Genomic DNA, 15,504 nt, shown 5'->3' with positions numbered 1-15,504 from the left:
GGATGTTACTGATCCCACAGAAATAAAAAGATCATAGAAAGATTCTATGAACCACAGTGTGTCCACAAATTAGACAACCTAGATTAAATTGACAAGGTTCCAGAAATAAGTAGAGATCAAATCAGTCATCAGAAATATCCCAACAAAAAAAAAGCCTGGGATCACATGGTTTCACAGGCAAACTTTACCCAAGAAGAATTAACATCAGTACTACTTAACTCTTACAAAAAATAGAAGAGTTGGGGAATTTCCAAGCTCTTTCTATGAGGCCAGCATCACCCCAATACCAAAGTCAGATGAAGATACCACAAGAAAATAAAATTACAGAGCAATATGTATTGTTAATATAGATGTAAAAATTCTCAACAAAATAGTAGCAAACCAAATCCAACGGCACATTAAAATAACATACTAAGATCAACTGGGATTTATCCCAGGTATGCAAGGGTGGTTCAACACATTAACAGAATCAAGGGGAGGGGGCAACACATGATCATCTAAATTGATGCAGAAAAGGCATTTGAGAAAATCCAGCACCACTTCTTTATAAAAACACTTAGAAAACCAGGAATAGAAGGAAACCTATTCAACACAGTGAAGGGCATATATGAAGAATCTACTGCTAACATTCTCAGTGGTGAAGGACTGAAAGCTTTCCCTCTAAGATGTGTAAAAAGACAAGGATGCCCACTGTCACCACTCTTATTCAATATTCTACTGGAAGTTCTTGCCAGAGCAATTAGGCAAGAAAAAGAAATAAAGGGTACCCAGTCTGGAAAGGAAGAAGTAAAACTTTCACCATTTGTAGAGGACACGGCCCTATCAAAAAAAATCTACAACAAAACTATTAGGGATACTAAACAAATTTAGCAAAGTGATAGGGTACAAGATGAAAATACAAACATCAGTAATGTTTCTATATACTAGTAATGAACAAACTAGTATAAGTAAAAGTATAACAAACTAGTTTAAGAAAAAAATCTATTTGCAATAGCAACTAAAATAATCAATTACCTAGGAATAAATTTAACCAAGGATATGAAGGACTTATTAATGGAAAACTACAGAACTTTGATAAAAGATGTCAAAGAAGACCTAAATAAATGGTAGGACATTCCATGCTCATGGAAATAACAAGTGTTGGAGAGGATGTGGAAAAACAGGAAAACTCATTCATCATTGATGGAAGTGTAAAATTGTGCCACCCCTGTGGAAAACAATTTGTTGGTTCCTCAGAAATTTAAGTGCAAAATTACCATATGACCTGGTAATCCCATTATATGTATATACTCAAGAAAATTGAAAGCAGGAACTCAAACAGATATTGGCATTATTCACAATGGCCAAAGATGGAAGCAAATCATCAACAAAAGAATAGATAAGCAAAATACCATATATACATAAATTTAACATTATGCAGCCATAAAAAAGAAGAGCTCTGTTACATGTGACAACATGGGTGAACCTTGAAGACATGTAGAGTGGAATAAGTGAGACGCAAAAGAACAAATATTGATTGATCACATGGATATGAAGTTAATTAGAATAAGCAAATTCATAGAGTCAGAGACTAGTATACAGCTTACCAGGGACTGTGGAGGGATAGAAATGGGGAGTTAAAGCTTAATTGGTACAGAATTTCTGTTGAGGGTGACAGAAAAGTTTTGGTATGGATGATGGTGATGGTAGTACAACATTGTGAATGTAATTAACACCACTGAATTATATATCTGAATGTGGTTAAAGGGGGAAATTTTAAGTTGTGTGTATGTTACTAAAATAAAATTTTTTTAAAAAAAGGATGAAAGCCAGATGCTTACTTCTTTCATTGCACTGTTTCCTTGATAAGGTGTAAATATACATGCCCACTATTGAGAAAATAGAATTACCTCTGAAATAGACTTACCTCAGACATGCCTAAATACAATAATAATTCATGTTTTTGGCCTTGTTGGAGATTAAAATGTTCTGCATATGTGGTTTTTCCACATGACTAATCTTACCCTTTCAAATACAAATCCTAAAAAATATATAGCATTTTTAATTATTTCTAAAATGACCACCTCCCTGTCTTCTTAAATAGAGAATAAAAAGTCCAACAAAATCTTTACTTTGTGATGCAGAATCATCGTGGTTTAATAACTTACCTCTGTTTTCTTTTTAGCTTATCTCTTTCCATGATGCAGAAATGATATCACCAGATGTCATTTTCCTAATTTGAGTAGACTTTCTTCTGAAAGACTGATCCCCATATATCATGCATACTTGCCACATTGAGTATACTGTGTGATGGTCATCAAAATAATCACATTTGTTGATGCAAGCACAGAAAATAAAAGTATGATAGGAAAAAAATATATTGGTTTTAGTGATTTTTTTCATTATTTTCTTGGCACAGAGCATTTTTCTATCACTTCAAAATTATAGGTTGTATTTAGGGGAGGCTGAGGCTAATAGTAATTGAGCCTTTGGATAAGGGAAATATTACTGAGTTTTGAAAATATGCTGTAAATACAAAGCACTTTACTCTGATGAACTCAAGCCCCTTTTTTTTCCTTTTTTATTCAATTTTATTGAGCTATATTCACATGCCATACAATCATCCAAATTGTACAGTCAGTTGTTCACAGTACCATCATATAGTTGAGCATTCATCACCACAATCAATTTTTGAACATTTTCATTACTCTAAAAAAACAAGAATAAAAATATAAGTTAAAAAGAACACCCAAAACATCCTATCCCCCCAACCTCTCTATTATTCATTTAATTTTTGTCCCCCTTTTTCTACTCATTTGTCCATACACTGGATAAAGGGAGTGTGAGCCACAAGGTTTTCACAATCACATGGTCACACCATTTAAGCTATATAGTTAAACAGTCATCTTCAAGAATCAAGGATACTGGGTTGCAGTTCAACAGTTTCAGGTATTTCCTTCTAGCTATTCCAATACACTAACAACTACAAAGGGATATCTATATAGGATTTAAGAATAACCTCCAGCATGACCTCTCAACTCTATTTGAAACCTCTCAGCTGCTGAAACTTTATTTTGTTTCATTTTTCCTCCCCCTTTTGGTCCAAAAAGGCTTTATCAATCCCACAATGCCAGGTCCAGGCTCATCCCAGGAGTCATGTCTCATGTTTCCAGGGAGATTTACACCCCTGGGAGTTATGTCCCACGCAGAGGGGAGGGCAGTGAGTTCACCTGCAGAGTTGGCTTAGAGAGAGAGGCCACATCTGAGCAATAGAAGAGTTTCTCTGGGGGTGACTCTTGGGTACAATTTTAAGTAGGTCAAGCCTCTTTTGTAACATGATTTCATCAACTTTTTAAAGTAGTGTTGTCAAAATCAAATTATGCCAGGTATAATTCCTTTTGCTTTTAAAGGACGCTGATAAGTCTATTACTTCAGGGTTTGGGGTAAAGTAATGCTATGAATGCATGAGGCTCAGCAAAGCTGCACTAGATTCACATGGTAACAGATATTTGGAGATAGATTTGTATTTCTCAGATTTTCAGGACTTGAATTCCAACCAAAAAAATAAACTGGAATTTTATGGTAGGTTTGTTTTTGAACTTTTTTTTAGCTGTGCGAATAACACACATACAAGAAGATTAATTAGCAACTATTTTGCCGAGAAGGGTAATGTTATTGAGCCATCTGGTGGACCATTATTGGGAAGAGAGTCTTGATGGATTACTCCTTAAACTCTTCCAACACTTTCTTCCAGGACTGTCAGTGGTCCTCTACATTCTTATTAGACTAAGGTTGTGCTCAGATTTAGAAGCAGTGCAATCGTGGAGAAGCGTGGCTCCATGTTTATCAAAAACAATAAACAACTCAACCTTGAGAACACTACTACAAGCCCATGCTAAAATATCTTGGTGGCATTTATGCCCTTAATTTCACTATTATCTCTTCCCATAGCAAAAATGGGAATAGCTCCACTCCAAAAGCTTATAAAATATTTATAAAGAAGAATATGAACACCTACATTATCTTGGAAGAGCTGAACAAGCTGCTCACCATCACAAAACAAAAGAAAATTGCTTGTTATATTTTCATGCAGTACTATGTTTTTCATATTCTTACGTCATTTATTCATAAATTACTTATTCATTCATTCATCAAATATTGATTCACTAGCTACTTTTCCTGGCACTTTTGTAAGTGCCAAACTAACAGTCTTGTAATGAAGAGGAAGTCACCCTACATTACTTTCTTTTCTCTAAGAATTTTATTCTGAAGCCATGTTCTCTGGAGGTCCTGTGCTGAAATTTCCATCTCCTATGATCACAATATCTTGAGGTTACTAATTGACTAAAGTTCTCAGTGTCATTTTACATGCATTAGTTAGAAGTTCAGTACTCTAAAGTATTAAGGCAAAAGGTTTGATGTGACCTCTATATCTGAAATATGTGTGTCATGTAGAAACTCAATTTTTATGCTATCAATATCCCCACAAACTGAATTCCAGGCATGTTGCAAAATTACCAAAAAACAGTTTCTTTAATCATAAAACTATTGGAGTAGTGGTAAAATGAGAATTTATATAATCAAATCAAATGAATGTAATATTGTACCTCAAAAAAAGGAGGTTGTAGATGACTAACTAATTCAGTCTTTATCATTCTCATTGGCAAGCATTTATTAAGGCCCAGTTATGGTATTGCTACATAGACCTAACCTTGTCCTCTAGAAATGTATGTTCTATAATAGAGTAAATATCTAATGGCAATCAGTGAGGCAATGGTGTTCTTATGTTCATTTGTTTCTGATTTTCTTTTCTTTCAATACATTTTTTCTATTCCTCATCAACACTTTAACTTCCAACTGCTTTTTGTTTCTTTCTTTGTTTTATTCTAATCACATTCTTTTCTATGCATAGAGTTCAGAAGCTCTTTACCATTTATTTTTCTGGCCATCTTTTGCTCCTTCTTATATGTATACTCTGCAAACTTTATCAAGTGTTTTAACTCAGTGTGTCTTTCTGGAAAGTAGTGCTAATAATGTTTTCTTAGACCACAGACTGCTGAGAATAAAAAGAGTTAAATATGGCCAAACAAGATAAGTGGGCAGTCCTGCAATGGATGTAATGTTGCTCTATCCAGTGCTAGCTGAAAGGAATGTTCAGGAATTCAGAACTTGACCAAGGCTTTTAGCACCTACTGATTGTTATGGGCAATGTGTTCCGATAAATACTCTTACCATTTTAATTTTATAGCCAATCAAAAAAAGGGAGGTGGACAGATCTAGACAGCTATGTTTAAGACTGTCAGCGTGCATCATTTAGCCTTGTTGTAGGCAAATTTACGAAAGTGGTTTCCCTGAAAGTACTTTGGAAAAAAATAAAAACCATTGAATGTATAAATAATGAAGACACAATTGCTACCATGTATCGAGTGTCTTCTATGCAAGTTTTAGTTTCCTTGTCAGCTCAAGCAAATAGCAGGCAATGGTTCAGTTTCCAAAATGGGAATATATTTGCTCATGGTTTTGAGGCTAAGAGAACTTCCAAATCAAAGCGTCATCAAGGCAGAGCTTTCTGTCTGAAGACTTGGCATTCTGGGACTGGCTGCTGGCGATCCTTGGTCCTTAGCTTGTCACATGGCAGGGCACATGGTGGTGTCTTCTGGGCTCTTCCTTCTCTTCTGGGTTCAGTTGATGTTCAGCTTCTGGCTGCTCCTCCTCTTTCTCTCTTTCTGAATTTCATTCTGTTATAAAGGACTCCAGTAATTGGATTAAGATCCATCCTAACTGAGGTGGGCCACAACTTAACTGAAGTAATCTCGTCAAAATATCCTACTTAAAATGGGATCACACCTGCAGGATTGGATTCGGTTTAAAAACATGTTTTTTTCTGAGATGCATAGAGCTCCAAACCACCAAAAATGAATTATTCACTGTACCAATCCTTTACATATATTCTTGTTTAATTCTCACACCAACCTTGCAAGTTAGATTTATTACTTTTCCTTAAGAGAAGAGAGAACACAGAGAATTTAAGTAACAAAAGCTTGCAGTGTCTCCGAAGTTTTTGTTCTTTCCACAGCACTACACTAGCTCCTGATATATGTGATATACATATGTGGGTATGTAGCTGTCAGCAGCACATGCTTTGAGAAGGCCTTGATCTTGAACTGAAAGGATGTGGAAATGATGAAAAAACTGTAATTGATGAAAAAGTTGCTCCTTTGTATGAAGACAATGTTCTCTGCAAGGAGGTGCTGGATTGGGAGTGTGGAAGAAAGATGGCTGGGACACTCAAGAATAGTCTTCCAAGGGACATGACAGAGAGGATGACTGGCAGTTGTTCTTTATTGTTGGCAAGAACAATGCAGTGAAAGGCAGAGGTAGAAAAAGTCCCCAATTAAAATATTTGCAAGATGCTAATACCAGTCACAATTGACGTCATAGTACCCCATGACTGATAAAACTTTAACAATTAATTTACTAATCAATGTAGACACGTGGGCGGGGAGAAAGAGGAGATTATTATATTTGGCCATGCCATAGCAAGGAGTTCAGTGACTCAATACCTTCTGAAGTATAAAAGCTCCCCATGACTGACGGCTGGAGATGTGGATATATCCACATAGTCTTGGAACTGCTTAAGGATCCTAGAGTTAAAGAGAAAGAGATCAAAAAATAAATCATTTATAGAGATGCAAAAGCAGGTAATAAAATCTAACTTTTTGTGTGTGTTTGCTATACACATATGTGTTGATGTTGGGCTGGAGAACTATTTTTCATAGTTCCATATTTTTCTTGTCTCCGAGTTATCAAATTTTATGTTGCCCCTCCACAAATGCAGTGATAACTCGACCATTTGTTGGAAGAAATTGTATGAGTATTACAGCATTATGTTCCATTTTTTTTCCAGCCTATAGGGAAAATAAATTTTTAATTACTAAATAAACCTCTTCATGGTTTGTCTCTAGGGTTCTGTCTATAGAATAGTAAAAACTAGAGTAGTCTGGATGATCTCAGAACTGTAGGCTCAGTGCAGCATAAATGGTCCTTGATACCTAAATATTGCGTACAAAATAATGATCTGTGTCATTAGAAAAGTCACTGATTTAATATTAGATATCCATGACATTGGCCAGGGGGGTGATACAAGTAAAAACACTTTAAAAAGTTTAAGGGATCATATAAATGCCAGATAGAATTTTGTTTGTGGATGAACATTAACCTATAACAAACATGTACCTCTATAAAATGAGGAAATTGGATTCTATGATTTTAAAATAGCCCTCCAGTTTCAGGGTCCATAACTTATGTTCTCATGAGCTGGTCATCACAGAATGAGGTTATTGCACAATCACTATCCAGGAACCACAGTCATATTAGGATCTTGTGTATAAAAGCTGAAAAAAAAAAAAGTGGGGGTGGGGATAATACAAAGCAAGGGTTTCAGGATGCCAAGAATTCAGTTGGAATCACGTACTTCAAGGCAGCCAGACAGAAAAGTATACTCCTTTAAATCAGCAATGAAAAAATGAAAGCTTTTATTTATTTGTTCTTTTTTGTTTTCCTGAAACAGTTGAGGCACTACATTTGGGAACGTTAATGGCTGCCCATGGCTATTTCTTTCCAATCTCAGATCACGTCCTCACGCTAAAGGATGATGGCACCTTTTACCGGTTTCAAGTAAGTTTAATAAAATTTTTCTTTAATAGCAAAATAAAAGCTGATGTTTCATTTGTTGGTTGTTTTTTTAACAGAAATTCGAGAATTATAACTTAATTTACTCTGAATTAGGCTAGTTAGAAACTAATGTTAAATTTAAGACAGAAAAGCAATAAACTCAGAGAAAGAAGAATGGGCTTAGTTAAGATGATTTGTGGAAATCTCAATTGTATGATGATTAAAGTTATATTTTAGATAACAAGCTTAAGGGAAATTAAAAAAAATGACAATGAAATTCAGAAAGATGGGAGAGTCTTCATCTGTAAATTGTGTTTAGCTATTAGGGAAAAAGTCGAGAGGCAATTTAATTTATTACGCTCGTGACCCTGTCTGAGATCCAGAATGAACTTCATTCCAGGCAGACACTCAGAGGAATGTTTGAAGCTCCAGAGTCAAATATAGCTAATCATATAAACCCTCTACATGTTGGTACCTGAGGCCCTTCTACAGGCCTATGACAATCAAACATGCATAATGTTTTGCATGTGCATGTTCATCTGAGACTGGAGGGCAAATTAGAAAACTTACAAACTGAAAAAAAAATCATTCTACATTATTTTTAAATGAGACTGACACTGCCATTTTCTCAGCAAATTATCATGGACTCTAATTTTTGTTGTTGTGCATGCAATTGATACTTTTGATCACATGATTTACATTTACTGGAAGTATATTCTGCATTTCATTAGAATTTATGATGCATTGATAATTGATTAGTAGATTATAGCTCATACAGTTTAGGCACATTAACACCAGAGTTCAAATTCTAACTTATTTCCTACAGGTATTTTTCTGGAGGATTCTCCCCATTGCCCAACTTTAAGACATTGGAGCAATCTTCTCACCTGCTCTGAGTATCTAAATAAATTAATTAAATGACTGGATAGTAATTTGGGGACCTAAGAAGTTGCCTGGGAAAACTGAGAACAAAGAGGAGATACACTTTTAAAAAATTGTTCTCAAAGATCATTGTCTGAAAACAATTTCATTTCCACTTCCTTAGGACCATTATATACCAAGGCAAATAATCACAGGAAGTTTTTGCACTAAATAACTAACAAAGTAAACTCCTAAAATTGTAATACTGACCTAAGTACTCAAACAATTATAATTAATTATATTACTTAATTTTAAAAAGTCTTTAAAATAATGGAGCTTTCTTCTTTATACAGTTAAGCTTAAAATAATGATATCTTAAAACAATTTATTATTAAATTAGAGTAACTTGTAGTCCTAAGGTCAACCTTTTAATAAATAAGAATTATTGGTGATTAATAAATTAATTGTTTATATATGACTAACACTTCTTGATTTTTAAAAGAGTTACTTTTTTATTACAGGATTATATAATCTTATTTTCTTATCATAATTTTTCATATGGAGACTATCAGTGAACTTTAAGCCAAACTGAATTATCTCAAATTCTAAATGAAATGACTTACTTTTTTTTGCACGCATATACAAACTTTTACCATCTTAAAAATCAATATTTACAAATAAAATCATCGATATATAAAAGAACATAACACTACAATAGAATCATTGAATGTAGCCTGTTTATCCCTTGAAAATCATGTAGTTCAAAAACTTCTTTTAAAATGAGCTAATTCAGACTTGTCCCAGAGTTAGTGATGATTACTTGAATTATCAATGATTTGCAGCCTTTTAATTCCATTCTTACTATTCCCAGACTGAAATTAATAGGCAGATGAGTGTTAAATGTCTTAGCTATGCTTCGTAGTTAAAGATAAGCAAATCTAGGAATGGACAATGGACCACCATATATTCTAGACCAAAGGGAGACTCTTTTTAAAGAACTACTGGGTTTAGGCAGAGGGCCATCAAGTTCAAATATGTATTTTTTGATATTACGATCATTTATGGTAAATATTTTAAAGACCCATCTACTTATAAATCAGGTTCTAAATATGCCATATTTATAAATCTAATAATCATGAAGTTCTGTGAAGCAAGATTTAACAAAAAACCAAAACCCAGAAGAGTCAGGGATAAATGAATTCCTTACGTGAGGTCTACCAAGGCATTCAGCGGCCTGAATTTGAACAGCTCTCATGATTGAAAACACATTATTGTCCAAGGTATTCACTTTGGCTTTTGAGTTGGCTCCAAAAGCAGAAAACTTTTTATTACAATGAACTGAAATACAACTCCTTGTAAGAATGGTTTTTAAAATCCCTGAAGTAAAATGGGAAACTTGGGATACCATGTTTATCATTCCAGCAGTGAATGATTAAGATCCTGACCATGGTTAGGAATCTGAAGAAGCTTCAGAGGATGAGTTTGAGACAAACAGAACTTTTAATTTAATTTCACTGGCATGCTACGTTATGTAAATTTGCCTCAATTTTTTAGTACATTTTTTTTATCGTGAAACTGTCGCATTTGCTGTAAACTAAAAATTGCTTAATCATCCCCTATTAGCTAATTGGAATTGAGACCTGACGTGATTCTTCACAGCACTGACATGCCTTTCATCACATTAATAGATCTGTCAAAGGTTATGGAGCAGTTGCTGGGCAGTTTTGAATCTGTTTCATTATAGCTAAAAAAGCTAACACTAAAAAACAAACAAATTCATAATTTAAAAGTCAAATTGGAGTAAAAACATAGATTTTTTGAATTCTGGCAAAGTTTACTATTCATCTAAATTATCTTTTACAGTAAGTCACAAATTTTTCTTAAGAAAATTCTTCCAATATTAGTGGAGAATGTTGGTTTTTATGGCATTTCCACATAATACCACAGGATAAAGTAGCTTCATTCTTTATTTTTATAGTCAGGAAATCTCACTAAAGTGAATGATAAAAGCATAAAGAAAAATCATAAGAATTCAACTGAGAAGATTTCTTCCTGCTTTGGGAGAAAAAAAAAGTGTATGTCTAACCAGGCTGACTAGGATAGATATTTAATAAGATAAATACACACATATGTACCAAAATAAGAAGTAACCCAAAGGGAATAATATACTTCATGAAGGACATCTTAAAAACTGTTAACCCATGTGAATGCAAGGGTTTTAACTATTTTTGTCCCTCTACTGTTCCCATAGACTCCTGACCCAATTTTATCTCTAAAAAATCAAATTTTCAAAGCTCCATCTCTCATGTAGTCAGGTGGGGCTGGGGTGAGGAGGGTGACCCACACAAAACCTTGATATCTCCTATATCTCCTTTTATGCAGAGGTTCAATCTTAAAAAAAAAAAAAAAAAAAAAAAAAAAATCCTGCTGTCATTTTGTTCACATATGCAAAAAAAAAAAAAAAAAATGACCTCTGGTAGCTTTCTTCATTATACTGGAGTAATTCTCAAGAAAGACGTGAGGTTAAATCATCATCTCCTGGAGGTCCTGAGTTTGGAAAGCCTCTTTCCCCAGAGATTCAGACAGTTCTCCCCACTCACCTCCTTGCCCTCCTTGAGAATCACTCTTATCGGGGGTAGAATAATCAAATAAATAATCATCCATTCATTGCACATTGATAGTTAATTGACCGGTACACATAATTAGGCCCACACCACTGATGTCTGTAGTCATTGTTCCATGAAGTCCTGGCATTGCCATCTTCCCTGGAAATGGAGTTGGATGGAGTAGAAACAGGTGGTCACAGGGTTTCTTCATGATCAAGAGCCAAGCATGCCCAACCAGCAGAGCTAGTCAAGTCCTTGAGAAAAACTGAAATATTGATAACAATAGGGTTTTTCCTGATCGGACCTTTTCTTTGTAGTTTAGTCAATGAGCTTGTGGAATTTTACACAATCAGGATCTGCCCATTGTTAATCAAATAAATCAACTAAGACATTATTAGTTTAAAAAAAGCTTCTGTTTCATGCAGTTTAAAATTTTAGAGCAATGAGTATTTTCATGAAGGAATGTTTTTAAAAGTCAGAGGGAAAAGTTGTTTTAATCTAGTTGGAAAATGTTGGGAGCTGCATTATGTAACTAATGGAACTAGGCAAATTCCCATTCTCAAGGAAGGGTTTTGACCTTTGATATGGATCTACCTAAGGCAATGTTGAGATATACGATCCATGGGAAACTGTTATATTTAAACATATTTTGTCAGGGTCTTATGAAATATAATATTCTACTCCTCTTCTCTGTGCAGCATCACTTTTTGTTTGATAATGATACCAGATGTTTTATCTTTATGTCAGTTATGTAAAATTGTAGCAAATGTATGATATTTTAAATAACTGCTGGTCTTACAAATATTTGGAAACTGAGCAACTGCTTTTCAAAGTACTTATCCTGGATTACAAAGCATATGTTATTAGCAAACTACTCTACATAATTGCTGAAGATAAAAGCAGCTCCTAAACCAGAAACTCTGGTAATTCTCTATTTGTCTAACCTGAGTTCCGCTTCTTTTGGTTTCACAGACACCCTATTTTTGGCCATCAAATTGTTGGGAGCCGGAAAACACAGACTATGGTCAGTGCAAATTTCATCATTTTATTGTTGAGAGCCCAGCATGTCTGGATGAGCGTGTATTTGAGATTTATTGCTTTATTTATCATTGAGAAAAAGGAAACCACACTATTCAGTATGGGGCCAATATTTCCAAGATTAAATTTATGAACAGCCTTTTTTGGGATGTCTTCCCCAAACCTGGTGACATTTTTCATTGGTATAGTGCCCTCTGTAAAAATCAGAAAAGCTTTTGGAAAGAATAAAGAGCTATAAACAAGCTTTAAAATGTTATTAATTTTAATAACACCATGGGCTACTAGAAAGAGTAAAAAGGGGCCCCGAGAGCCAGTTCAATTCTTCCACTTAGCTGTGGGATTTTCCTTAAGACCCTTGACTTCTCAAGAATCTACTTTTTCTCTATTATGGGAGATACCTATGATTCTATAAGCTGATGGTTGTAGTAAACATTGAGAGGCCAAATTGTAAGCAAGAGAAAAGGTGCAATATGAAAATTAAATCCAATGCCTCAAGCCCAGTGAACTTTGAATGAATTCAGTTAAACAACCATGTTTTCAGTTAAGCTCTTCAAAGAGAAAATAAGTGCCTGGTAATTACTGGTCTTCTTACCTCTTCCTAAAGGCTATAGTTTCCAAAGATATGATTGCATGGTATATAAACATCATTGCTACAAATAGTTATTGATTTTTTTCCAATGCCAAGTGCTGTGGTGTTAGGGATAACAAAGAGGGTTCTGACTTTACAACATTAGGTAGTTCATGAAGTAGATGGGAAAACTGAATTATACAGAGGTAGTTACTGTAGAATGTTAAGTGAATATAGCAGAGGTATGTGCAAAATTATATGGACGTTTAGAGGAATGAGGGGTTGATTTACTTGTTGATTCCACAATGATTACCCAAAAAACTGATAGCATTTGAGTTAGATTTTTAAGGAGAAAGGGGGAATTTTCAGGGCACAAGGCAGGGAAGGTATTTAAGGCAAGGGGCCAGCATATTCAAAGGTAGAGAGAAACTTCATCACAATTTGGTTTTCTTCATTCTTGCTTCTGGGATGGGGGGGGGGGGTATTTTGTAAGAAAACCCTAGATCCAGAGTTTATCCCTCAGGTTTGTCATTTCAAGAACTTAAATTTAGCAGGTCATTCAAGAGTGACCAGTGGCTAGTCAAAGGATTCAAACTAAATGAACTCATGGGAAATGAAATCTAAAAACCAGAGTACTGGTAGATCAATATAGAGAATAGACAATATTGCTATAAACAATAGACAACTTACAGTAGATAACAGACAACCGACAATTCCTCTTGAATAGTAGGAATACTGATTTCTGCATCCTGGACACACATTCCCCCAAACTGGGGCAGTTGGGAAAGAAATTAGAAAGAAAAAAAAAAAAAACTCCTCACATGTGGATCTGAGTTGGAGAACTTTCTGGAGCATGCTGTCCATCTTGGAGGGAGCAGCAGACCTGACCTCAAATACTGTCACAAGAATGTGCTATCTGTGTAACTTTGGGCAAGCATGTGACATCTCTAAGCCTCAGTTTCTGATTTTAAAAATGGGAATAATAATATTGACTTCCTAAAGGGGTTGAAATAATTCAAATTAATATGTCTAAAGAAACTAGTATTGCATCTCTCACATACTCAATAAATGGAAATTATTGCTTTGTGCTTATCATTGACTGTTCCTGTCAAAAAGCAAATTCTTATTTGCAGTGTCTCTTTCTCTCCATCTTTTGTGTTTTAAATAAATATGTTACAGTGCAAGCAGTTGCAGGTCATCTTTCATCCCTTCACAGTAGATTGATGTTTCAGTGATGAGCTTGAAGAAGTACCACTCTCTACACAGCAAATCATTTACACAGCATCTCTCAAAGTGGGTCACATCTCAAAATGATTAATGCTGTTCACCTTCACATTCTCTTATTGGTGTCTGTTTTAGAGAGGGGCATCTTCTAAACTCCCCCCCCCCACTCCAAACACTTGGAGTGCCTACTATTTGTTAGCTGGAGACTACTAAGCATATTCATAAACACACACACACACACATGTCAGGAATATTAGGAATATGTATATTTGTATATGTGTGTGGGGAGGGGTGTGTGTGCTGCACCAGAGAAACATACCTGTTTGTGTCCAGGTAATGAAGGATAAGAAAATTATTCAATAAAAGTTTATGGAAATAAAAGTAGAGGGTGAGAATTGGCAATGATCTTATGCTCTGTACTACTCCTGCAGGCAATTATGCTTCATCATCTATGATTTGTCATGTGAGGTACAAATAAATCCTAGCAGCAATATGAATTATTTAACTTCAAATTTCCTAATGCCATTTGTTTAAAGTACACTGTTTTACTACATGAGGCCTTGCTTATAAAGAGGATGTTGATGGTTTGATGCAGTTGGGCTGTGAGGCCAACACACAGTGACTATTTTTGTGTCTTTTTTAAGACAACGTTGAGTAGATGGGAATTTACTGTTTAAAGAAAGTTTAAAGAATTATTACTTTTACTCTATTAGCATTTCTACCTCTGATTCTATCCCCAATTTGAAATTTCAAGTTAGGTTCTGTAGAACATAAATCCTTCCTTTATAGGTCACTTTTCTAGTCTGCTTGGTCTTGTAGAAAAATGTAACACTTTTGAGTTCCTCCTTATGTTTACCCAGTGTCTTCTTTATATCCTTCATCTCTTTTGCCATATCTTCCCTCAGCTCATTGATTTGATTTTTGAATTGATATTTGAATTGATTTAGGAGATCCATTTGATTATTAATTAGCTGTTTCAATTCCTGTATCTCAGTTGAAGTGTTAGTTTGTTCCTTGTGTTTGGGTCATCAAGGATGATCTGACACAAAGGGCTCAGAATAAGAGGCAGGGACCAAGGAATGGGCGGCTCTGGAGAAGTTTGATGAGAAATCGTGACCTTGGCAGTTACAGCAAACTCAAACAGAAACCAGAGATGGGAGTTTCACTAGTATCTCCAGCACGAACTGCACACTGGTGTTCCTACACATGAGTACACATCAATCAACATTTTTAGGCAGGCTCCATTGAGTGCTGAATCACCAATGTCAAATTGGGACTTTAATTCCAAGAAATCAAAATTTTCAATAGAGACAGAATCCAACCTTGCAGTCGTGCAATGCAGCTCACTCATCTCACCAAAATCACTAAACTCACCAAAATCCTAGCCCTGCTGGATGCTGTTTCAATTTAAAATTTTGATATTTTGTTCATTGTGAACTTTTGCATTAATTTTGGAATTTGTCAATTGATTTAAAATATTTTATCTTGATTACTGATTTGTTTTTTAAATTCCCTTAAATTTTGCCCCTGAGTCGAATGCCTCACTCACCTCAC

General features: G+C 35.0%; 1 protein-coding gene across 3 annotated transcripts in view; it reads left to right on the top strand.

Moving 5' to 3' along the window:
- RGS7 (regulator of G protein signaling 7) overlaps nt 1-15,504 on the top strand; it is a 565,752-nt gene that overhangs the window by 425,475 nt on the left and 124,773 nt on the right. For all 3 annotated transcript variants that reach the window (XM_037822014.1, XM_037822002.1, XM_037822011.1), the window contains exons 5-6: nt 7,550-7,656; nt 12,093-12,144. In XM_037822014.1, the coding sequence (XP_037677942.1) occupies nt 7,550-7,656; nt 12,093-12,144 (159 nt within the window). The remainder of the gene's footprint in view (nt 1-7,549; nt 7,657-12,092; nt 12,145-15,504) is intronic.

Source organism: Choloepus didactylus, chromosome 2 (assembly GCF_015220235.1).
Source record: "Choloepus didactylus isolate mChoDid1 chromosome 2, mChoDid1.pri, whole genome shotgun sequence".
Lineage (NCBI taxonomy): Eukaryota > Metazoa > Chordata > Mammalia > Pilosa > Megalonychidae > Choloepus > Choloepus didactylus.
This window is presented reverse-complemented; position numbering and strand designations above follow the sequence as displayed.